Source organism: Octopus bimaculoides, chromosome 2 (assembly GCF_001194135.2).
Source record: "Octopus bimaculoides isolate UCB-OBI-ISO-001 chromosome 2, ASM119413v2, whole genome shotgun sequence".
NCBI lineage: Eukaryota > Metazoa > Mollusca > Cephalopoda > Octopoda > Octopodidae > Octopus > Octopus bimaculoides.
The window spans coordinates 41,642,916-41,667,802 of record NC_068982.1 but is presented as its reverse complement, the minus strand read 5'-3'; the positions used below and the strand labels follow the sequence as shown (position 1 = coordinate 41,667,802).

Genomic DNA, 24,887 nt, shown 5'->3' with positions numbered 1-24,887 from the left:
ATATATATATATATATAGAAAAAATACAGTAAAAAAAGTTTCCTTTTTCACCTTTTCCATAGTATTTTAGTGTCCGTTCTAGTACACATGCTTGATAATGTTATCATTTCTCATCACCCCTTTGTCCATTTCTCATAACGTGGCAACTTGCAATTTTATATACACTCATGTACACACAATACACTCACTCACACACAATGCAATCACACACACAAGTATTTCCTATTAAGTTCTAAAATTTCTTTACAGATAAAACATAACCCTCTTCTTTCTAATTTTTATGCTTCTTATATATATAAAGAAGTATATACTGTGTTTTCTCCAAGGTTTGTATAGGTCAAAAGGCTTGATATTGCTTTGACAATACAACCATTGACATTTGCAGCTAAGAAAAAGATGGAAGATGATGATGAAGAAGAGGATGAGATGTATGATCCTGCCGAGCCAACTGATGATGAGGTATGTTTTTCTTTGTCTTATTTATAGGGGAGAGGGTTCTTAACTGGTGGGTGTCTAAACTCTTACAAAACATTTGACTTTATTAGAGATGATGCATAATTAAGTTTATCAAATCATCTTGCTGTGTTGAAAATATCTCTGTTCAATATCAAAGTATATTGCATAAAAGTTTGATATTTATGAATACTTATTGTTATTTAAAGCAAATACGTGAAGTGGTTAATCCTTAGACAATAACTAAACTTTTCCATTGATAATTTTGGTAACTGTGGTCTAAAATAATTTACTAAAGTTTTGTTTATGTACTCATATGAATAAAATTCTTAAATTATTCTCATCTAATAGATTTAGTTAAATACATATATATGAATTATTGGAAAAATATCTAACTCTTCAGATTATTTCATCAAATGTAATGCTTATTTATTCACATTGTTTGGAATTAGTCATGTATTATCTTGTAGCTTCAAGATTTTACTGAAGTGATTGTTTCTTTTTGGAATGACATAGGCTAGGTATGAGAGGCCAAATCTAGCCAATTTGAACGTGAAACAGGTAGAATATTTGGGCTGGTTATGACCAGTTTAAATTCTAGAGGGTTAAGTAAAAATGAACTTGATAAGGATTGCTTTAAATATTGTAACTTCCCATTTGATGTGAACTGTTCTTAAAGAACTTAAATCCCTAAAATATATCATTTTATTTTACACAAATTCATCAGAAAGTGTTTTAACATTTCTTCTAATGCATTCATTGAAATAAATCCGTCAAGTAAAATCTTGAACCTGTTATATACTATATATAATAAATAGATATTTTTAAGTAATACTGATTTGCTGTTCCAAGAGCTGCTCTGTAAGGAATAGCTGCTAATAAACCAACCTTTCAATCAATGAACCATAACATCAAAATATAATTATACAAGCATGCCTTCAATTTGTATAAGTGAGAAGGATAAATTTATGAGTTCAATGCATTGCTCAGCCCTAACCTCTTTATGTATATATTTTGTTGTGAGAGGAAGAGAGACTACCTATTGTCCTTGGTGAGATTAATGCAGTTGATATTCACTTTGAATTCCATTAAGTCAGTGCTATTGGTAAAAAACATGAGCAAGAAGGAATCTCTGGAAGCTGCATTTCTGAGGAGGAAAGATTGAGAAAAAAAGTGTCTGGCATGGGGGTTTGGTGTGAGAGTGGTGAGACAATTGGAATGACTGGTGGAAGAGAGGCGCTTTATCTCTAAGAAGTTGAAACATCGTTAAACATTAATTTGTCCATGCTGGCATGGGTTGGACAGTTCAACAGGAATCAACAAACCAGAGGACTTTGCCAAACAACAATGTTCATTTTGGCAAGGTTACTGTAGTTATATGTCCTTCCTAACATCAATTACTTTACAGAGTGTACTGGGGTTTTTTTTGTTTTTGTTTTGAGGGGGCACCAGCACTAATGGGTTTACCAAGTAACTTGCAAAATAGGACCACCACTCAACTGATTTGGGGTGTAGTACTGAAGGTCAAAAGGTTGCAGTATGAGAGACGGATGTGAACAGGTGTCTTGCTGAATAGGACATACATGGCTTCACCAGCTGGAAAAGGAGAGAGGTGGTGGGGATGTATCCTTAAGGTACAAGGTGAATATAAAGAGAGAACAGGAATAGAAGAGCAGAAAGGTTAGATATCTTTGATCTTGTGGTTGTGGAGTTGTTGTAAATCTTCAGCAATCAGTTTTTTTTTGTTTCATGTGGTCATGAATCTTGGGTAGTGGCTGAAAGGGTGTGAAGAAATACAGGCAACTAAAATGGGGTACCTCCAAAGAGTCATTGGAATAATATTGCTTGCTAAGGTGTGCAGCAAGTTGCTCCTGGTCAAGCCACTACTTCACATTGAGACATTAGAGCTTGTGGTTAGAGTGTTGACAGAAACAAACACAGGACAGACTTTATAGGCCAAACCAACCAGCAGGAAACCTAGTAGCAGACCACAAGCAATATGGTTGGATAATATCCATAACCTTCGTTGGTTTTGCTTGGGGATCCAAATGGAACATATACTGACAGGACCCTATGGAGAGTGTGCCCATGCGTGTCTGTGATTCTTACGGAAATGGTTGGCTTTGGAAAATGGAACTAGGAGTGAGGCTTGCTATTTGTTCAGTCAGGCAAACTGGTCCAAGCATAGATTGGAGCATAACAGAGTGACATAATTAATCTATTCTATTTGTAGTACTTTATATATATGTATAAAAGTGTTTCCATTACACACACACACACACACACACACACACACACACACACACACACACACACACACACATATATATATATATATGAGAGAGAGATACTGATGTTTTTAAATGTATGATTCCAAACCTTTGACTATTAAATAAATTTTTCAATAAGATACATTCTTTTCATTCAAGTTCCATTCATGTAAGCTGCACCTAATCACACTTTCTTTATTTAACATTAAAATAATTTATCCATGGTCTGCTTTTGTTTTAACAGATACAATCCACTGAACACAGTAATGGTGGTTTAACAGTAACTGTTGATGGCAGTAGACGTTCGGTTACTGAAGACACTGCTAAGGTAACTACAATTTAAATTTAATATCATGAATAATCACTTTAAAAAGTAGTTTTTCATTTAATTTGCTAAAATTTCAACTTTTTTTTTTTTTTTTTTGGTATTAATGGTAATTTGATCTTATAACATGCTGGGTAATAACTAAATGTTTTGTTACAAGCTCTCAGTCCATATCGCTTTTATACTTAAAATTTAAATCCTAGAAAATATAATTAGCATTCTAGTTAACATTTTGTTAGAATTTTACTATCTAACTTATACTGAAGCAGTCATGCTCAATGCATTATCTAAGCCAATTTTTGCTTCTCTTCTAAAAAGCTTGCATAAAAATCTACAATTATGCTAAGTTTCTTATTCATTAGGTTTGTTGGGGAATCTTTTTTACCCTTTTTTTTTTTAAAGTTTAGAAATATTTTTGCTCTTTAGTAAAATTGTTTGAAGTTGTAATTCTTTGATCTATCACTGTGCTGGAATTTGTTTCCATCAGGATATTTTTGGGTAAAACTATATTTATGTATCCTGTAGGCTAACTTTCAAATATTTCAAGAATCTGTTTCCTTTTTTTTTTCTACTTAGAATATTTAGGATAGCAAACCTGTCAACACCTTAAATCAAGTATCCTTATAGTTTATCTTTATTCTGAAAGTAATGACTTTTGAGAATAACTCTAATCTTCTGTTTTTGTTTGGGCAACCTTTTTATTTTTTATTTCTTAGTTTTCTTTATTATTTAAAATATTTATTTTTTTTTTTTTTGTAAAGGTCTTGGCATCGTGTTAAACAGTTGGTTACTGACTTCTCAGTTGTCCAGTAACTGCTGAGTCTGCTAAGTTATAGCAAAATTTGTAAAATAATTTTGTGTACTTTCTGAAAAGGTCTCTCTTGAAATATTATTATCATAGCTCATCTCTTCCCACACTATATAGCTTTATCTTTTCTTATTTTACTAATTTTGTTTTGTATATCTGTTTATTTAGTTATATTTTCCAAAGCAGACAGTCATTAGTTACCTCTTTTTTTTCTTAAAGATTGTAGAATCTTGGATGTATGATAATGTAGATTTACAGTGCATTTTGCTTGTGGCCTTTTCTTTGCTTGAAAAACTGAGGGTTGGTTAGTGTATTTTAAGCCTGTTCATCTTACTGGATCTGTGCACAAATCTATATTATTAGTTTGGAGGCAAAATAAAAACTGATTAGTATTCTTTTATTGGTTCCAGTCATTTGACAGTGGTCATATTGGCGTATTATTTTCTACAGTAGAGTTGGTTATATTGACTACATACTTATTTCATTAGCCTTGGGAGGATGAGAGGGAAAATTAATCAGTGTTATTAGCACAAGGTATTTTGTTCATGCTATCCACTACCAACGTAACTGGATTAAAAATAAAAGTTTAGATTGTTTGAATAACAACAATCATTAATAGAAATAAAACAACACTATTTATTGTAAACAAAAGAAATTTTATTTCTATATTAGCTGTGCTAAATAACTTATATAGGCTCTCAATTGATATGTAAAAATTTACTCTTTCTTGTTTAGTGTATAAGTATATTCAACCAACAATGATTACTTTAAATGTGATAAAACAATGTAAACAAATTCCTTCAATACTGATCCATCATTTTAGTTTGGCTCATTCCTAAGTACATCTATGTCCTCTACCACTCGTCAAACTCTTTCAGCCATCATCACTTTCACCATATCTGCATCAGAGACATGTATCTTCCCTCACCTTTCTCAGAATTGTCCTTTATGACTTCAATGCTCACAAGTCATTTACTCTCACTCACATCCCATGCTGATGCTGGTTATACAAAAACTGAATTCCTTTGTAATCTTCAGCTCTTTACATCAACTAGTTTCATGTTTCATCCCCCACACTCATTTCTGACTAAGAAACAGACACTCCAAATATCTTTGGTTTGTTTTTCACCTTCAAACTGAACTTCTACCAAACCATCACCATCAAGTCTTCTGACAACTACTGTGGAACTTCGTTGTTTGGCTGGTGGGAATGTCACCAATTCTACATTGATGCTTCTGGCAGCTCAGGTGCTTTGCTTTTAAACCATCAAAAAAAGTTAGGCTGGTGATTGATCCTTTTAGGTATATCTCTACATTTCACAGACAACCATGACTCATAGCCTCAATTCTCACAAGTGGCTTGCCCACAATTGCACTGCAGCAGTTCAGATAAAGATGCACTTGCAATGCTTTGTGAAAATCCTTCATCCCTACATAAAGGTTGGCTATAATACTGCACTGAACTTCTATAAGGCTATCATCCAAAATGGAACGTTTGTCTTTGTGCATCACACAGTCTGTATATACTCTCTTGTTTCCCAAACAGCTACTGGTTTTTTTTCCTGTTTCCTTATTAAAAGGATTTGTATTCAATTTGTAAAACCCTCCTCTACTCTGTTTCTCAACAATAATGGTTTTGCAAGCAGTAATTCTTTGGAAAAAGTCTCCATATTCTTGCTTAGTTTACATCCAACTCTACATTCCACATTACTCAAAAATTATTGTTTCCCACTTCACCAGGCTCACATCACAGCACATAGATGTTTCAAACTAATAAGGCCAGCAGCCTGATACTGTCTCTTTCATTACCCTCAAACAATGCCCGCACCAAAGAGTTAAGCTGGCTTCTATTCTTGCAGAACTTTTCAATCTGTCTTTGTACAGGAATCTATCATGACCTGTGGAAACCTACAACAATGTGCTCCTTTAACTGAAGGCTAACTCCTCTGACCTCTCCTACTATTGTTCTATTGCTCTTACTGCTTTGTTGATATATCTGTTGATAAAGAGTTACATGCATATACTTTAGAGATGAAAATTTATTGGACTGCATATTATTTTAAGTTGGCTTCCCTCCTTTTTTTTCCAATGAAATCAATGTCAAAACTTATACTAAATAGTTAGCTATGTGGTCAGTTCCCTTTGTTGTGACTGGTACAAATCAATAAAAGAATATACATTTGCTAACATTGTTTGCTCTGCACATTTGCATTATCATGAAAGTAATAACTTATTAAGCGCTGATGATATACATAATAGATTTTATTATTAACTAAAACTAAGTATATTTATCAAAACTGAATGCTTTTTATTTATTTTTTTGGCAGGGAAATTTCTGTTTCCTGAGTTTGTATATCCAGTACTGGATAGATTGATTATTTTGAATATAGATACTTAGAATTCATATTTTTTTCAAAAAGGGAAATAAATGAGGATTAGTACATAATGTTAAATGTAAAGTCAGATTATTTTCTGCTTGTTTATTCTCTTAATGTTCTCTTTTTCTCTGTGATGTCATGGTCCAGATTATCATGAGCTTGTTTATTATATCTAATTTTGTTTTCTCTGAAGCTTCACTTGTTCAACTCTGATCATATTTCATTATTTATGTATAAGAAGGGGGAAGAAATGCTGTAGAGTCATTACTCAAGTGTTTATTCAAAGTCTCGTTATTTTTTATAAAACACAAAATATCAAAATGCTGTAGTTTATAATAAAATTAACAGCTCTGCTTGATGTACTTGATTTTCTTGCATAAAAATTAACAGATTTTGAAAATATTCATTTTACTGCCATGATTTTCATTTTAGAACAGTTTACATGAATTTCAATTTTCATTACATTGAAGTATATATTAGTTTTCTTCAGAGATGCATATTTGTACTTTACTGTGCATATATATATATATATATATATATATATATATATATATATATATATATATATATATATATATATACATATATATATATCTTTTTTTTTTTCTTTTTTTTTTTTAAATAAATTTTGTGTCCAGTCTTGTTTACACTAAGGCTGCTGTGTGTTAAAGCTTTTGCAACCTTTCTGTTCTGGTTTTGCTTTTAATGGATTTTTTTCTATTCCAATTATCAAAAAAGCATATTTTTGCACATAAATCAAAAACTGTTATTTTTTATGAAGCTTGAGCATTTGATACCCAAGATTATATATTTCATTTCTCTTGTCTTCCCTTTATTCACCACAAATCTTTCTCACACATCTGTTCAAATATTGATAGCAAATACACATAGACAAGAGAGTGTATTGTCTGCATCATCATAACTGATATGTCCATTTTCCCATGCTTGCATGGGTTGAGCAGAATATGTTGAGGCAGATTTTCTTCAGCCAGACTCTCCCTGTCACCAACCTTTTCTTGTTTTCAAGTAAGGTACCCGATGGCCAGGCACATTTTTCATGAAAGATTGGAAATAAGGGTCACTGTTTGCTTGATAGTAACCTTCATTTACAACCATATCATAAAATCAAGGCAAGGAGACAGTAACGCACACACACACACACACACACTTATATAATTTAGGCATAAATGGCATCAGATGTGGTTATGTGATGGGGTATGGTCATGTGATGTAGATGGATGAGGATAGCTGAATACAGTGTCATTCACTAAATGTGGAAGAGGAAGATGTGGGACAAAGTGGTGAAGACTGACCTCAGGATGTTGATCCTCTCAGAAGAAATGATGGTAACTGAGATGCATGGTGATATGCTGTGCTTGAGAAGACTCATCCATCTCAGCAGAATTGAGATTCTGTCAAAGCCTTCCCTCAACTCATCTTCTAACATTCATTCATGTTACCCTATTTCCTTCACACCCTTCTCTGTTGAACTGATATTTTCTGTGTTCAACTCATTTCCTATCTCTAATCTTCTGTCACATTATTTTTTACTCAGCGCATTTACCTACATATCCATTTTTTCTGTTCTTTTATCCTGTTCTGTCTCATATTCACTTTGTACCCGGACCACACATCTCTCTCTCAAATGCAAGCCATGTATTCACCTCTTCAGCAAGACACCTGCGCTTTGACCTTGTATCACAGTTTCTTATCCCTCTATTCTATATCCCACTCAGTTGAAGGTCTTATCATGTGGATATTTGGCGACCTCACCAGTGCTGAAAAGCACTCAGTACACTCTTAAGTGGTTGGCATTAGGAAGGACATCCAGCTGTTGAAACCACACCAAAGCAGACATAAAATCTTGTGGAGCCTTCCGGCTTGTCCTTCGTCAGACCATCCAACCCATGCCAGCATGGAAAAAGACTTGTTAAAGGACAATGACGACATATATATATATATATATATATATATATATCATCATCTCCATCATCATTTAACGTCTGTTGTCCATACTGGAAGGCTGCACCAGACACCAATACACACACACACACACACACACACACACACACAATGGGCTTCTTTCAGTGTCTATGTACCAAATCTACTCATAAGGCTTTGGTCAGTCTAGGGCTAAATCTGAAATTATGTAGTTAGGAAAACAGACTTCCTGTGTCTCTATATATGTATTTTCATCATGGTAGCCCTCAACTTTTTTCATTTATGTGGTTTATAACCCAATATTCTACACACTATCATCTATAGCTTTATCTGCTTTGACTTCCACTATGTGATTCTTATATCTTTTTGTCTAATGTGAAAATTTGTTCTCCATGGCAAACTGCAGCGAAAAGACCTTTACAAGTTCAGATACGTCCCAAATGTTTCTGAACTCATCTAAAATCTATTTCCCATTACTGCTTTGTGCAACAACTTATATGAAAGTATCATTTCTATTTTACATGTTCCTTGTATATTCAATGTTTTTATAATGTGTAAGCCACAATATATTTTATGGCCTTTATTATTAGTATCTCTGAAAACATGGAAATACATTCTCTATGTTTTTTTCTTAGCAAAAATGCTTAATTGAAAATTATTTCTTCACAAATTGAACATGAGAAAGGGCAGTTTATGTAAAGTAACATGAATCATAACTGAGAATCTAATGAAAAATATATTTTCTAGTCAATATTTGTAAAGCTTTTGTAAATCATATATTTTTTGAAGGCTTAGAGACTTGATAAATACTTCATAATATTCTTTTACTTTTATACAGTTTACATATTGCTTAGTATAAAGTCATACTTTTTCCACTTAACATTTTGAATTCTGATATATTGCTAAAATTCAATATTAAATGGCAAATTAATTATCAGATACTTATTTTGCAAAATAAGTATATTTATATGGCCTGGACCCATCTTGTTTTGCATGTCATCCATTTGTACATAAAACCTTTCTTTAATATCATTTTGAAATTAAGTTAACATCATTGATTTTATACCACACCTAAATTTTTGAACATAAACAAGTCTTTCAAAAGTTTCTGCAAATAATTAACAGTTGCAATTTTCTCAATTCACAAGTGACCATTTCACTCACATATTGCATGTTAATTGTATATTAGCCTCTCAATCAGTAAATGCTCCACTCCTCTTCACTCAAACTAATTTTTGTTGTTCTCTAAGAAATTGTTCTCAACTGCTTGGGTTTTAAAGATATAGAAGCATTAACTATTCACCAGTTAGATGCATTTCTATAGTAGACATTTAGGCACCATCACACAATGTCAAGTGCTTTTTTTTAATAGTTTTTTTTTCCAAGATTTAGAAATAAAATTTCCTTTTATGATTTACCAACCAAAATTGTCTAACCAAATACTTAACTTATGTAGACAAAATCCAAAAATCAAATACATTAATTCAATGTGCCAAAGTCAGTCTTTCAAGCCTTGATTTGTATAGATCTACAATTAATCTTATTACTTTGGGATTGAAAGGTGCTCATATTTAATTTAGGAAAATTGGTTTGGATACTGTTATTAGATATGCATTTTTATTATTTTAAATGCTGTTTATTTGAATGTTATTCTTGCCACACCATCTCTGAAAATTCCCTTTTGATGCTTGTTTGAGTATTATTTGCTGTTTGCAATTTTACTGGCTATATTTACAGAAATGTAGGATAGGGTTAGAAGGTATCTCATGTAGTAAAAAAAAAAAAAAACCTTTCTTTCTCTTTACACATCAATTGTTTACATACTTTTATTTTCCAGGACTCTGGTAGTGATGGTGAGAAAGCTGATAGTTCTGACAAAAAGTCTCAGTATTTCTGTCATGCCTGCATTGTGGAATGTTATAACAACAAGGTAGCTAATATTATTCATTACTACCATTGGTTAGAAATGCACACACAGAAAAAAAAAACCCCTACTTTCTCATCCATTTTATGACTGGGAATTTTTCACCACTCACGACATAGTTCATTGAAATTTGTTTCAAATTAAGTAAACTACTTCCTCTACTTCTCCAAGTTATCTCTGTTTCTGCATATATTATACTTAGGTGTACTTAATTATAAATATTTCCTTTTGCATTTTGAATTTATTCCTTGTTCTTTTAGGTTTTGGCTATGCTCCGTTTTGTTTTTGTTGTTGTGTAACCCTTGGTCAACCCTGATTGAGCAGACCTATGATCAAAGGCATTCCAGCCGTGACCATCCCATTTTTTTCCTATGTGCAGGGAACCTAGAACCACTTATCCAACGTGTCTCTTTTTAAGATGGCAGGGCGTGATTTGAAAGAGGTTTGGCTGCTGTTTCTAGCAGGTCAAACAACCACATTGAGGTTCCCTTGTTGGCTTGTGCTCTATTTTGTGAATTCTTTGGTACATTAACTGTTTTAGTAAAAGCCACTATCCATTCTTTCCTTCATTTATAAAACCATTTTACTTCAATTTCTTTAAACATGGATATTTATACATGCATGCTTTTATCATTTTAATATCCTTTCAATGTCTCTGTTTAATTCTTTCTTACAATATCTGTTTTCTTGTATTATACTTTTCTCTCAAAGCTTTTGAACTGCAGATATGATGGTTATCAATGTTCTAATACTTGCTCTTATAACAAATTTACTCACAAGAAAGAATTTTTCTGCCTAACTTGTATAGTGAAAAAAAATTAGAACCCTTCTAAAACAATCATTTATGTCTGCCACATATGTTGAAAAGGAAAGAAAAATGTTTTATTGATTTTCTTTTCTTTATCTTTGAGGCTGCTTGAGTGCAATTTTCTTCAGTTGTATATATTTTCAGTAAAATAAGGCTTTTATTACATAATTAATCTAGTTTTGTTACTTACTGACAGCCTGCTTCACACATTTTTAATTCTCTGCATTTATCAGACAGTAATCCTTTGGCTGTAAAGAATTGAATTTTTGCAACATATTTCTTTTGTTTAGCCAGACATAATTTCACCTTCAAGTTCTATACCATTTAGAAGATATTACTATGCATATATCTACTGCACACATAGACATTTTTTTTTTGTGTCTATATTTTATACACAAAATAAATATTTGTTTATTTTTTGTGTATATAATGTCTGTGTTTATGTGTGCTAGGTATATTATCTCATGTAAATAATATAGTCTTGTACATGTGTGTAGTGCATATTGCAGATGTGTGTGTAAGCATATATTACTTGTATGCGTGTGCATGTGTAATGTGTATTATACGTACATATTAATCTGTTTGTGCAGTGTGTATTTCTCTTTTGTATATATTCTTTGTAATTATATTGTTTTTATGTACACATGTGTATGCATGTAGTGTATATTGCCTGCAAGTGATTCTGTCTTCAAACAATATGTGAATAGCCTGTGTTTGTGTGTGTGTGTTTTACAAATATTGACTGTACATACATGTGTACATGTGCAGTATCTATATTGCCACCTGTACTTAAGTGGAAGTGTGTGATGTATATTTTGTGTAAGTACATGTGTTTGTGATGTATATTGTTTATATAATTTGATTAAGTTGTAAGTCATGTATACCTTTCACTATACGCACATTTGTGTGTGCTTTTATTAACTGTGTATTCATGTGCTGTATATAGATTGTATGCATGTGCGTGTTTGTGCATTGTATATTGTTTATACTTGTGTGTATGTGATGTGTGTATTTGTGTTTAGGCTTAATAAATTTTCCAGTATTTCCAATTGTTTTGTAATATACTTTAAAAGTATATTGCAAAACAATTAAAAGTAAGTATTGGTGAAGACACAGTTATAACATCATAAAGAAGAAGGTATTATAATAATGCTTATAATGCTTTGAGAGTTCTCTGGTCTTCCATATTTTCAAAAGCTTAGGCATTATAATGTTTCTTTTACAAAGGAAATGTGTCCTATGAAGATTCTTGGTCAGTGACTCTTGAAGATTTATCCCTCTAATTCAGTTTCTCTCTTTCTATGATCCATTGACATTTGCAACCACAGAAATATCTGAGATAGACTATTTGGATAATCTTAGAATGTCAGTTGATCTGAAAACATTTCCTTGGTTTTCCTTCAATCCTCTCTCCTTGTACAGTTTATGATTGCTATTGAAAAGTGATTACTCTTACAAAATGGTGACAGTGAGTTTATACAAAGAAGTTTTTGCATAACGGATATAAATACATCTTTGCTTTATGGTTTGTATTGTGTTTGTTGTTAAAGTTTTTATGGTTTGTATTAAACTACTAATATGCTCTGCATCCCCTACATAAATTATTTTCATAATCACCTTCATTTAGCATCTGCATTTTCAATCTTGCATGGGTCAGACAGAATTTATTGAGGTACATTTTTCTATGTCCAAATGCCCTTCCTGTCACCACCTCTCACCTGTAATCAACCAAGATAATATTCTCCACTGGCCAGACATGTTTTTCACAGAAGACTGGAAATGAACAACACCACTTGTAGGATGGTGATGCTCATTTACAACCATGGTGTCAAGACAAAAGTACACACAAGCATATTCATATATATGTATATTTTATTAATGGTCAGAGGAAGGGAGGCAGCATTCATGACCATGGGAGACTGGACTGATGAGATAAATTAAAAAATATTCAGCTTAAAATTTCTAATTCTTGAGAAAATTATTGTTACAAAGCCTGTTTGTCTTAGCTTTCTTGACTGACAACAGGTTTTGTTAATACTCTCAACTACAGAAAGAGGAACACTTCATTCAGTGTAGCACAGAGGAATGAATGAGAAAGAAAACGATAGTATAAGATATACCTAACAAATTACTGTCCAGTCATATGATCTCTGAAGGTCTTTGTTCTACTTGGATTGCTTTTGCAAAGATTTGAGGACGTCTTGCATTCTTCATACTGTTATAATTTTACTGGATATTTGGTTTTACTTGTGTCACACTATAAGCAGTATCTATGCTTTTTTTATCTTCAAAAAATATGAAGACCTCACAGAAGTTTGACAGAAAAGTAACTCTTTTTGAATGCATTTGATCTTTACACCCTTTTTGACATCCCATGAAAGTTTTGTAGCTTTGGAAGAAAGTGACCACCATATTTTACCTTCTGACTCAAGGTTGTTTGTATATTATAACATCATCTGGTCTGCATTTTTTGAATAGTCAAGATAAGGTACTTGTTGGGTATTTGTACCCAACAATTGTTCTATCTATTGGTTTATTTTGCTTTTCTGTTTGTAGAAGTGCATTGCTTTACGATATGTTTCCTGATAATTTCAGACAGTTTTGCTACTTTCTATCTTGTAGTTGGAGATAAGCTCAGAAAGTAATGTCTTAGAGATCTCTCTTAGCGATGTCTTTTTTTCTTATCCAATCTACTAAAGCTAACTACTTTAATATGTGTATTAAGAAATTAGAAACTATTTGAAGCTAAATAAAGTAAAATGTTACAAAGAATTCAGCTATTAAAATTTGTTTTATTTAAAGATGATTAAAAGATGATAATACACATTTGTTGGATAAAAATTGATTTGTTTGTAAATTTCTCTTGTATCATAAGAATTCAAGAACAGCTTCAAACATCAATTTTCGTACTTAAAATTAAATTAGTGCTTAAAATATTTCATTTTGTAACTGAAGCTTCTTGCCACTGGAAATTTGGAAAGTACAAATATACAAGTTTTGTTTACAACTCTTGAAGTTTTACTTGTGCCCTGCCATGTAGTTTACATGTGTGTGAAGTAAGATATCTGAACCCTTTCAATACCACTGAGCCAGAAATCACTTGTGCTTCTGTGATATAAACTCTTTCATTTTAAGGTGATCATGTTTAAATAAAAACTTTCCATGATAATTATATGTAAGAACCTTGAATTACTTGAAACATCATCATAATTTTCAAGTTCGTTTATCCATGCTGTCATGAGCTGGAGTGAACTTTTTGCGAGTTATTTATGACTGGATGTCCCTCTTAATGTTAATTGCTTTAACCCTTTAGCATTTAAACTGGTCATATCTGGCTCAAATATTCTACCTGTTTTATGGTCAAATTGGCCAGATCCTGCCTCTCACCTACCCTACAATGTCATTCTAAAAATAAACATTTGCATCATCAAAATTTTGAAGCTATGAAATGATGAATGATTAAGTCAAAACAATCTGAATAAATGGGCCTTACATTTGACAGTAATCTGAATGCTAAAGGGTTGAGTCACCTCTTGTTACATGCAGGAATACACAGTCCCTATTCCAAAAACTGGGATGCACATGTTTAGAACACCAGCTTAATAATGTGAAGGTTATTTACTCACTCCTTGCATATATTTGATTATTTTCAATCTAAATTAAAAACAAGTAGGCTTTTATTTCATTAGTAGTATACTCGCGAAAGGGTTATTGTGCTTCAAAAAAATTATCTTCATGGTGCATTCTGTAAAAGAAAGTGAATTTCTTCAATTTTACTAATCAGTATGGCTTAAGTTTTCTTGTGATTCTTTATAATGCAACAAAATAGTATGCAAAGTAGGAGCTTGTCAAGTATCTGTAAAAATAGAAGATAAAGACATTATATAAGTGGTTGTTGGTCTTTTATTGTTGACTGAAAAATGATTTGTTTATGATTTTAAAACTTTTAATTGATTCAAACTCATTCATCATTATGACTTATCAGTTAGATTGAGTATGGAAGTGTAAATTACTTCAATCATATCATGGACTCAGTCACTGACTGTTACTCATGTTTGGAGGAAGAGTGTAAATGGCAGATTGCCTAAGAAATCTTCTATATTCACATTTTAAAACTGCATAAGATCAATTTTGATACAATTAGTATTGAAATGTAAAAAAAAGTTGGGTGCAGGAACGACTGTATGTTAAGTTATAGCTTCAAAGCTATATCATTCCACATTCTGTTACTGGTTTTACTCTCAAAATGGTTCTGTCCACCTAAACTGTAAATTAGTACTGAGTTCTTGTATTCCTATAGGAGAAAACTGAACTTCAGAGGGTGGCAATGGCAAACCAACTTTCTAATGTACTAGGAGAGTTTTGTGGGTATGGTTCCATTGGGCCACCAGAAATTAGATTTGACTTGACTGTTTTGCAGTTGTAAACTTAAATGACTAATTCCATAAAAATCTCACCTCATCTTTGTGATATGCATCATCAATATATTTCCATTCTGTACTTATTTTGAGTCTTTATTTCTTCCATTTTTGAGATGAAATAGGTATATCTAAAAATATGAATTGTTTCTTTCAATTTGATTTATACATTTTGAATATTGAAAACAAGAAATTTAAAGAACAAATTTCAGGTTACAAAGAGAGGATATTATTACATCTTGGTAGAAATATTTAAAATATATACATAAACATAAGCATAAAAAGCAGTGCAAAGTGACCAATACACTGCCTTTTTTCATACAACATGAACACCCAGATTTTGAGCAGACTTGATCCTACATTGGCTTACATAGTCAAATGTGAATCCCCAAGTTTTAAATTTAGTGAACAATCATCCTCGTCTTGAGGGGTTGATTTATATGCGATTGAGTAAACCTTTGAAAGTAGTACCCTGACATAACTACAGTAAAAGAACTAAAACAATATTTGTTCTATAGTATGAAGCTATATATTGCCTTAATAATACCATACTGTATGAAGAATAAAGTAATCCATGTAGTAGCATGTTTGAAGTTATCAAAATGACTCCAAAGTATATGATCTGAACTGAAACCCCTTTCTAGATAGTTTTCAAATCATTGTATACTGTAACATTCTTTCTTGTTTTTATAGCGAAAATGTAGCTATTTTACTCTGAGTAAACTCATTTTCTGCTGACTGTCCTATACATATGTTGCATACATTGTTATATATTGGACATTTCTCATTTCTTATATTAAACACATGTAATGCGGAATTAAGGTTTTTCATTAAAGACTGCTATTATTAATACATAGAATTTATATATTTCTTATAAAAAACAGATTTTTAATGATTATTCAGCTAGTACCAATAAACAAATTAGCTTTTCCACTTATAAGCGAAATAACTTGTATTGGCTTTTAGGTTTTATTTTTTGGTAGAGCAGCAGAACTAAATGGAATAATTTGTGAAAATAGTCTTTCATTTACATATACTGTTTTGCTGAGAATTTAGGTTATGAGATTCATTCCACCACAGGACTCTTGTGTTTTAAATTCATAAATATACTTATATTGAATTTTCGATTTCTATGCTGTGTTTTATGTTGAGATAATTGTTATCTTCCTATGTAATGATATACAATATCAAGGACATTTGATATTGGATAGTTCTGAATTTTGACATTCTAGTCATTTTTTTTTTCTTCTTTTTTATGTTTTCTTAACACCTGCTGCTCGAGTTTGAGATGGAAGTGGTGCCCATTCTTTAGTAAAGCAATAATATTCTTTGCTCAGTAAAAGCTTAGGATTTATGATTGCAACCACCTAGCTAAGCCAGTCACTGTGTATAGTCATTGCTAAATTATAAAAAAAATAGCACTTTGCATGCGATTTTTGATCTTAGTTTGGAGTATACTTTTGTTTGGTTTTGAGATCTACTATCAGCTACCTAAACATTATAATTAGTAACTAATTATTTTGTTTAATATAGTATCTTGACTAAAGGTGTAATATTAACCAAGTGAAGTCATTGCTTTTATGTAAAACTTAGAACAATGGTTTCTGTCATTCTGCTTGTTTCTTGATTTCTGTTTATCTACTTTGTTTATTAGTTCCACAGTGAAAGGATTTAAGTAAATTTCTTAAAGATGGTTTATTTTAATACTCTTTTTGCATGTCTGAGTATATCTGAAATGTGTGTATACTTGTTGTGTTAGTTTATTTGTGAAGTGTGATGCATAGTTTTTTTGCTATGGATATAATGTTGAATGATAATCATTGATATTTTATAGGAAATATTTTTTAATGTATTGATAGTTTATTTCTTCTCTCTTATATGTGTTGTTTGTATTTTTATTTTATTTTTACTGTGGTGATGTAGATTTAGAAATACATTTGCCTGGGAAGTTGTTTAGCCCAGGTCAGCTCAAGCAATACAGACCTATGGTCAAAGTTGTTTGAGCTGTAACCAGCTACCCTTTTTGTCAATTCAGATTCTGTATTTAGGACCACATTATCCAGTTTGTCCTTTCATTTTTAGGACAGGTTGTGATCAAGTTCTTATGAAAATTCCATAACAGACATATAACACTTGAAGAAGTCACTGGGTGTCAATGTAAGGAAAGAAGGGTGTGATTTGAAAGAGATTTGGCTGCAATTTCTAACATGTCAGAGAGAAGCTTGTTGTCAGTTTGTTTTGCACAAGTTCTTTTAAGGTGGAAAGAATATGGAAGCTGTAAATTCATTCACCAAGAGTCATGTTGGTTAGGAGATGGTCTAGAGGTCACAGTCACATCTAATGTCTTGTGATTAAGAAAATGTAATATATCAGACTAGTGTTGCTATAATAATATGTAGGTTATGAAGTTGCAATATATTTTGAATATATATATGTGTGTGTATGTATATAACTTATATTTTTCCTATCAATTTATTGCTTGAGACACTAAATTGGAAATAATACTTGGTAATTTTGCTTTTGTTTGTAGAACTTTAAAAATCACATGCGTGGTACCAAACATCGTTCTCGTATGGATGATCTTGCTAATTTACATCAACAAAAGTCTTCACAGTTGTTTGTCCGGTTGAAAGCAGAAGAACATTTGCGAAATATTGAAAAAAGAGGTGGTGATCTGTATGTATATTTTCATTTATATGATATTTCTTTTAAATGATTGGTCTTTAAATATGTTAATTGATTTTATATTCAGTAGGATTCCAATGAATAACTTTTTTAAAAAATAGCATCTGTTTTAAATGATCTCTTTGCTTCAATATCATATTATTAATAAGTTTAATACCAGATATTAATAAGTTTGAACAAAGTTCAACTCTATTAGACCATCTTCTGTTAAGAGAATGTGTTTCTTGAACAATAGATATTGATTTCTTGTCACATAAACATCTAAGTTGGATTAAATTATTTGACTATTCCTAAATTTGGTTTGAAATAATTTATAGTTAAGTAATATCATGATTTTTATATTACCTAATTTTTCTTCATTCTGTAGATATTTATAGTAAAATCTATTTCATTATTGCTAATGCATTTGTGAGTTCATTTTGTTTGCCTGTTTATTAAACAAGAGAAGACTGTATTTGTAAATAATTCAATATTCTTTCTTCAACTTAGTTGCCTCAAGTTGGTTGACTGTGTTTATTTATAAAGTGATATTATTAGTGTTCATATATTTTTCTGTTTCAGTTTAAAGAAACATTATTGCAGTGTTTGTGAACTCAATCTCAGTATTCCTTACAATAAACACAGACAGACTAAAGAACATCAGGTATTTTTGTTTTTAAGTTTTAAAGATTGTAATCAGTTTACTGTATTGGATTTATTAGTAAATAGATTCAATGCTTTCTAGCTGACGGAAATTTAACTTTTTGTATGACATCTGAAAGAAAAAATCCAGAGTAAATAATTACACAGCAGAATATACTAGCTGCATATTAGAAGGAAAACAGTAAATTCAGTTTTATATTAGATCCTTTTAGGTCCTTTTTACAAAACATGTTAGTAAAATTAGAAATATTCTGTCTTCTCAGTTTCAATGGCAGTTTGCTTAAGTTCACATTTAAAATCCAACAGATTGTATCTAATGTACACTGTTCTAGTTTAATGTAGTTGTTTGGTATTACATCTAAATAAAATGTAAAGTGCAGCCATATATGCAAAGTTGACTTTTTGCATGTTGGGAAAAATGCTTGGTACTGACTGAGCTAGTAGTTCCATCAATGATACCAACTCTTGGACTATGAAGCTGGTTATAAGTTGTATAGTTCTTCTATTGGAATATATGAGTTGGTAAGCTATTCCAATACATCTAAAGTTCTAAAAGTAGAAAATACCATTTTTTAACACAGTATGTCTACATTAAATTACTTTACTTCTCCAAGACAAGAACTGTACAATTAAAGAAATTAAAGTGTTGATATATTATGTAAAGGAAAATGTCATAAATTATAGGGAAGCTTTCAGTAAGTTGAGCTCACAATATGGTTTTGGTTCCTGATTGAAATCACTTCAATTTATCATGAAAGGTATATGCTAATTTCTTTTGTAAATGTGAGGCCTTATGTATACGCACACGCACACACACACACATATAAAGCTATCATTTGATCTACTGATGAAATATTATTTGATATGTAATAATCTAGTGCTGTAAAACTATTTTGGTGTAAAAAAAAAAATAAATGTTTAAAAAAATTGCATATATTTATTCTCTTGTGATTTCATCAATGAATCAAAATTCTAATTAAAAATACAAAGTTGTGATTTTTGTTTTATTTTGGAATTTTATGTTTATTTCTTCAGCAACGTGTCCTTGAAGTATATGGCAACAATAAAGTCAGTTCTGGGCTTCAGGTTAGTATAGAATTTCTACCATATCTACATTGCTATAATATAAAAAATCCTGAAAAGTTAAGGTAATGAAAACTCATTGATTCTAGAGGATTCTTGCTATTTCCCTAAATCTCATGATTAACATTGGTATGTATTGTAGTGGGTTTCTAAATTGTGAAAATTAACTATTATAGGATTATGTTATTTTGATACTTGTCATAATTTGTAGGATCTTCTCATCAATAGTTAACCTAACTGTGGATTAATTTTTTTTCAAATTTCTATTGTAATTTGAATAGAGAAACAACTGCTAGAACTGGCTAAGATGCATGAAACACAACCAAATGCTTCTAAAATTTATCCACTATCCAAACACTATTGAACAAAAACAGATGTATTGGCATTGTTGCTGTAACTGACAGATGTAACTTCTTCAGCACTTCATTTACTTTTGCAACAATTGAACAGCTGCAATGTCTGAAGCTTGATTTGTTTTTTTAAGACCATCTCACAATATTAGTCACACGAAGGAGTTGGGGATTGTAATTTGGACTGCATTGGTGTAGAAGAAAATCTTGTGCAAAGAAACAATTCAGAAAAGATTGCTCATTAGTCATTTATAATTTGATCTGCCTTTATTTTTTGTTGGTGGTAATGTGAAGACAAATTCCTTTTGAAAATGATTTCAAGTTCTTTCTTAAAACTAGAATGTAACCAGTATTATAAAAGATTTCTTCACAAATATTCTCTATTTTTTCATCAATTTTGAAATGGGTTTCATGGTCGTCTGTTTTGTTGTTAATTAAAAATTCAAAGAAAGCATAATTCAGTTAAATAAGATGTACAGATCATGAACTTAAACTGGTAGGGATATTCTGGTGGTAAGCTTGATTAGTTTATAGCAATGGTTTAAAGGCAGTTTATGAATTAGCTTAAAGGTATTGTTGTCTACATAAACTTCATGATCTTAGACTAACATTAAACATGTTGATGGTATTGAATGTGTCTTATAATTCGTGTTTGTGTTTTACTTTTTTTTTGTAGAGAAAGGGTCATAAGATGGAAGAATATTCTGAGGTACCAGAATATGAAGAAAACAAAACATATGGTAATTATTCTTTATTGATTTGGTTCTGCTTAATGAAATTTTCCAAGAATGACATTTTAATCAATTTTTCAAGCATAATATTTTGAAATAATAATATTGCCAACCCAAGTAAGCATTAGCAAACCCAAATTTATACATCCTTAATCCATGCAAACTTATTTTTAAGAAAAGCAATGATTCAATGATAAATATAATTGTTGGGAAATTTTTATAATTTAATTGATTAAAAGAAAATACTATTTTTGGTACAAAGGTAAGGGGGAAAAAATGATCATAATGTTTCAGTGTCTGATTTTTTCTTATGACAAGAGTTGCATTGGTTTGCTGTCCAGCATATTACCATTCATTTTAGTTTTTATCATCTCTTCTATAATTTTATATCTTGATTTGACCCTTGTTTTAGGCACCTTTCATTGAAAGCATTTTTCTATTTAGCATTCATTGTCCAATCACATTGCATGTCCATGCCAGCAGTCAATTTTTCTGCATATTTTAGCACCCAACCTCTCTCTCAGCTCTCTTATCTTTCATTCAGGTTAACATTACACCCAACAGGTCGTGTTCATCTCATTTCTTTCCTATCTCGATTTGTTTTCCACATTAATGTCTGTGTTTCTCTACTCTGTAGCATCATATTTCTTACATATTCTTCATATAGTTTCCCTTTCATGTAAAGAGAGAAACCTTTTGTTGCTAATAGACTTTCAAACAACTCTTAGCTGCTCCTTCTAACTCTTTCTACAGTATCAGATTGAGGTAACAGAGACTATCAACTTCATCTAATGATTGATCATACCAGTTTCCTTGACGACTTTATGGTTTATGTAGTTATAAGAATATATTTGACTGTCCAAATAATTATCCATCTGACTTGACTACATTCATAATAATAGAATGCTTAAAAACATACAAACTGATAAAGCACTTCGCTCAGCAGTTATAAGACGAGGTCATATGCTGCATTTCATACATTTAATTTCATGTTTTTTTTTTCTCCTTTATAGGTCAGAATTATATTATTGCTGTATCTGGTTATTTTTGCAAGTTATGTCATAAATTCTATAATAATGAGAATGCTGCGAAAAACACCCATTGCCAATCAAAGAGTCACTTCGAAAAATTTGAGGTAAAGTAAACAATATTTTCTGATGTCAATTGATTTATTCTCTCCTTTATAAACAATGAAGATGTCCACATGAAGTAAAAATGAATTTTCAGAGAACTGAATTTATACAGTTCCTGCTGCTATTTTCTGTTTTTTAACCATGCATGTTTTTTATGACTAAATCTCTTTCCCATTTAACGACTGCTCTGAGTAGACTGTGGAATTTAAAGATAGGTTTATGTGTTTTCAGTTAAAGCACTGCATAAATGTTTGTTTAAATAGTTATTGTGAAAGTGAATTATTTCTCTCTCTCTGCAGGAAGAAGGGGATCTTTAGTCCTACTGAGGAAATGGTAACCTCTATTGTGTTGGTACCATGATAAATGCACTCAGTATATTCTGTAAAGGGAGTGGCAAAAGGAAATGCATTCAGCTATAGAAACTGTCAGAAACGTGATGTATGGATGTGTTGATCCATGATGCACCTAACAGAGTGGGTGATAACCCCAAATAAAATCTGTATTGTGCTGTAGCCATCAGTTCAAGCCCTGTTAGTGTATAGAAATGCAGACACAAAAATGCATTCATTTTTACCAGCATTTGTTGTTTGATATGTAGCCAAATGTATTAAATTTTAACTTTGCAAATGATCATAAAGAAAGAAGCTACATAATTTGTTAGGTAATTTTGAAGCTGCATAAGTCATTGTAATTACAGCATGTCATCAACAGCTTTTGTCCATTTTCCCTCGTTGAACAAGTCATCACTCATTACAGTCTGCACCTTCTTGTACACATAGCAACAGAGAAAACTGTCCAATTTCATTGCTTGGTCTATCTTTTATTGAGAGTTGGCTGGATTTTATCTTTATCATGATACTGGCTCTGAAAAGTCTGTTTCCAGTAGAACTACTACTGTGTCTCCTCTACCCTGTTTCAGCTCTTATTCAGAGCTACTGACCTCTTAGACCTGTAACCTGCAATGCATCTTGTAGACTTCATATCTCATTTTTATGTTCTATTTATGTGTGTGTGTGTCTGTGTGTGCCTGATTATGACATTAAACTGCATCAAGTGGTGAGGCTCCAGTTTTAGAGTTGTGGTAAGTGTGGCACCATCCCTTAATTACCATTACTCCCAAGTCTGTTCTGACCTGTCCAGGGCCCATCTACAGGTTAAATAGATTTCCCAGGGATAGAGGCTCTCATTATTTTTGACAAAGCCATGGAGGAAGGTAGCTCTTCTCAGAGAAAGATACATTGACATAAAATTTGCGGTGAAAATAGTACCGGTCATCTTGCAATGCTTGCTGTTGGAACCTACCATGGGAACCAAGGGAGCAGCAGAAGTGTTGTACCCTTTTTTGTCATTTAAATCTAATGACTTACAGATGTCTCACTATTCATTAATGAAAGTAAGTCAAGACAATTAGGCTGAATGTAAGACAGCTATCATATGACAGGATGCTCGGAGTGGTTGGCGTTAGGAAGGGCATCCAGCTGTAGAAACTCGGCCAAATCAGATTGGAGCCTGGTGTAGCCATCTGGTTTCACCAGTCCTCAGTCAAATCGTCCAACCCATGTTAGCATGGAAAGCGGATGTTAAACGATGATGATGATGATATATATGTGTATATACTGGCACTTGTGTCGGTGGCATGTTAGAAAACATTCAAGCAAGGTCGTTGCCAGTACCGGGCACATAAAAAACACCATTTCGAGCGTGGCCGTTGCCAGTATCTCCTGATTGGCCTTCGTGCCGGTGGCACGTAAAAGCACCCACTACACTCTCTGAGTGGTTGGCGTTAGGAAGGGCATCCAGCTGTAGCAACTCTGCCAGATCAGATTGGAGCCTGGTGCAGCCATCTGTTTCGCCAGTCCTCAGTCAAATCGTCCAACCCATGCTAGCATGGAAAGCGGACGTTAAACGATGATGATGATATATATATATATATATATATATAAATGGTAAGAAGTTTGTTGCCCAGCCATGTGCTTTTTGGGTTTGATTTTACTATGTGGCCCCTTGAGCAGTTGTCTTCTTGGGTTAACCAAAGGTCTTGTGAGTGAATTTGGTTCATGGAAATTTGTATGTCTCTTTGCATGTGTGTGTCTATTTGTTTAAATTTACACTCTATAAAGAGAAATAAGAGATCCTTTTACTTGAAAAACAAGTGAAGGTTAGCAACAGGAAGAGCACCGACTATAAAACAATACCTCAATGATATATGTCTAACCTTTGTTAGCCTGGGAAAACGGGCATAAAAATGAATAATGGATATATATTAGTCATTATCACATGACTGATCTACAGCAGAATGCTCTTCCTGTTGCCAACTCTCACTTATTTCCCAATATAATATTTTCCTGTGACAAGACATGCCTTGGAAAATTGGAAACAAAGGACACCTCACATGATGGTGACATTCACTCATGACAATTACACAATGTCATGGCTAGGACAGAATTAAGATAATGACCAGCATGGTTTAGAGATTTTGAATTGAGATATTATTGCTACTACTGTGGAGAAAAGATTTGCAAAATATTTAGGCAATATTGTTTTTTCTTCTGTTTTCAGAAAATCATCCGTGAAAAGATCGAAGCTAAGAAAAAGGCTGAAGCTGCTGAAGCTGAACTGGAGAAAGATGAAGACAACCCAAACAATGAGAATGGAGAAGAAAGAGAAAATGTTGATGATGAACATATTGAAGATGATGAGGAGGAGGAGGAGGAGGAGGAGGAGGAAGATGCTTGTAAAGATGATGAGGATGAGGAAATTAAAGATGAACGCCTTGAAGCCGACATGAAATCAGATGAAGAAAATCAAGAGTATGAGGGAGAATTAGAAAAGACTTTGATAGACGAGAGTAAAGATGAAGATACTATTGTAGATGAGGATAATAATATTGAAGACTTGGAGGAGGAAGAGGTAGAGGAGGAAGTGAACGAAGAGGTTG

At 32.2% G+C, this 24,887-nt stretch overlaps 1 protein-coding gene across 1 annotated transcript in view; it reads left to right on the top strand.

The window, feature by feature from the left end:
* The window catches only part of LOC106880540 (glutamic acid-rich protein), a 34,265-nt gene that overhangs the window by 5,996 nt on the left and 3,382 nt on the right, over positions 1-24,887 (top strand). Inside the window, exons 3-11 of the mRNA XM_014930526.2 lie at positions 386-459; positions 2,968-3,051; positions 10,013-10,105; positions 17,856-18,001; positions 18,572-18,653; positions 19,688-19,738; positions 20,762-20,825; positions 21,830-21,951; positions 24,509-24,883. Of these exons, the coding sequence (XP_014786012.2) occupies positions 386-459; positions 2,968-3,051; positions 10,013-10,105; positions 17,856-18,001; positions 18,572-18,653; positions 19,688-19,738; positions 20,762-20,825; positions 21,830-21,951; positions 24,509-24,883 (1,091 nt within the window). The remainder of the gene's footprint in view (positions 1-385; positions 460-2,967; positions 3,052-10,012; positions 10,106-17,855; positions 18,002-18,571; positions 18,654-19,687; positions 19,739-20,761; positions 20,826-21,829; positions 21,952-24,508; positions 24,884-24,887) is intronic.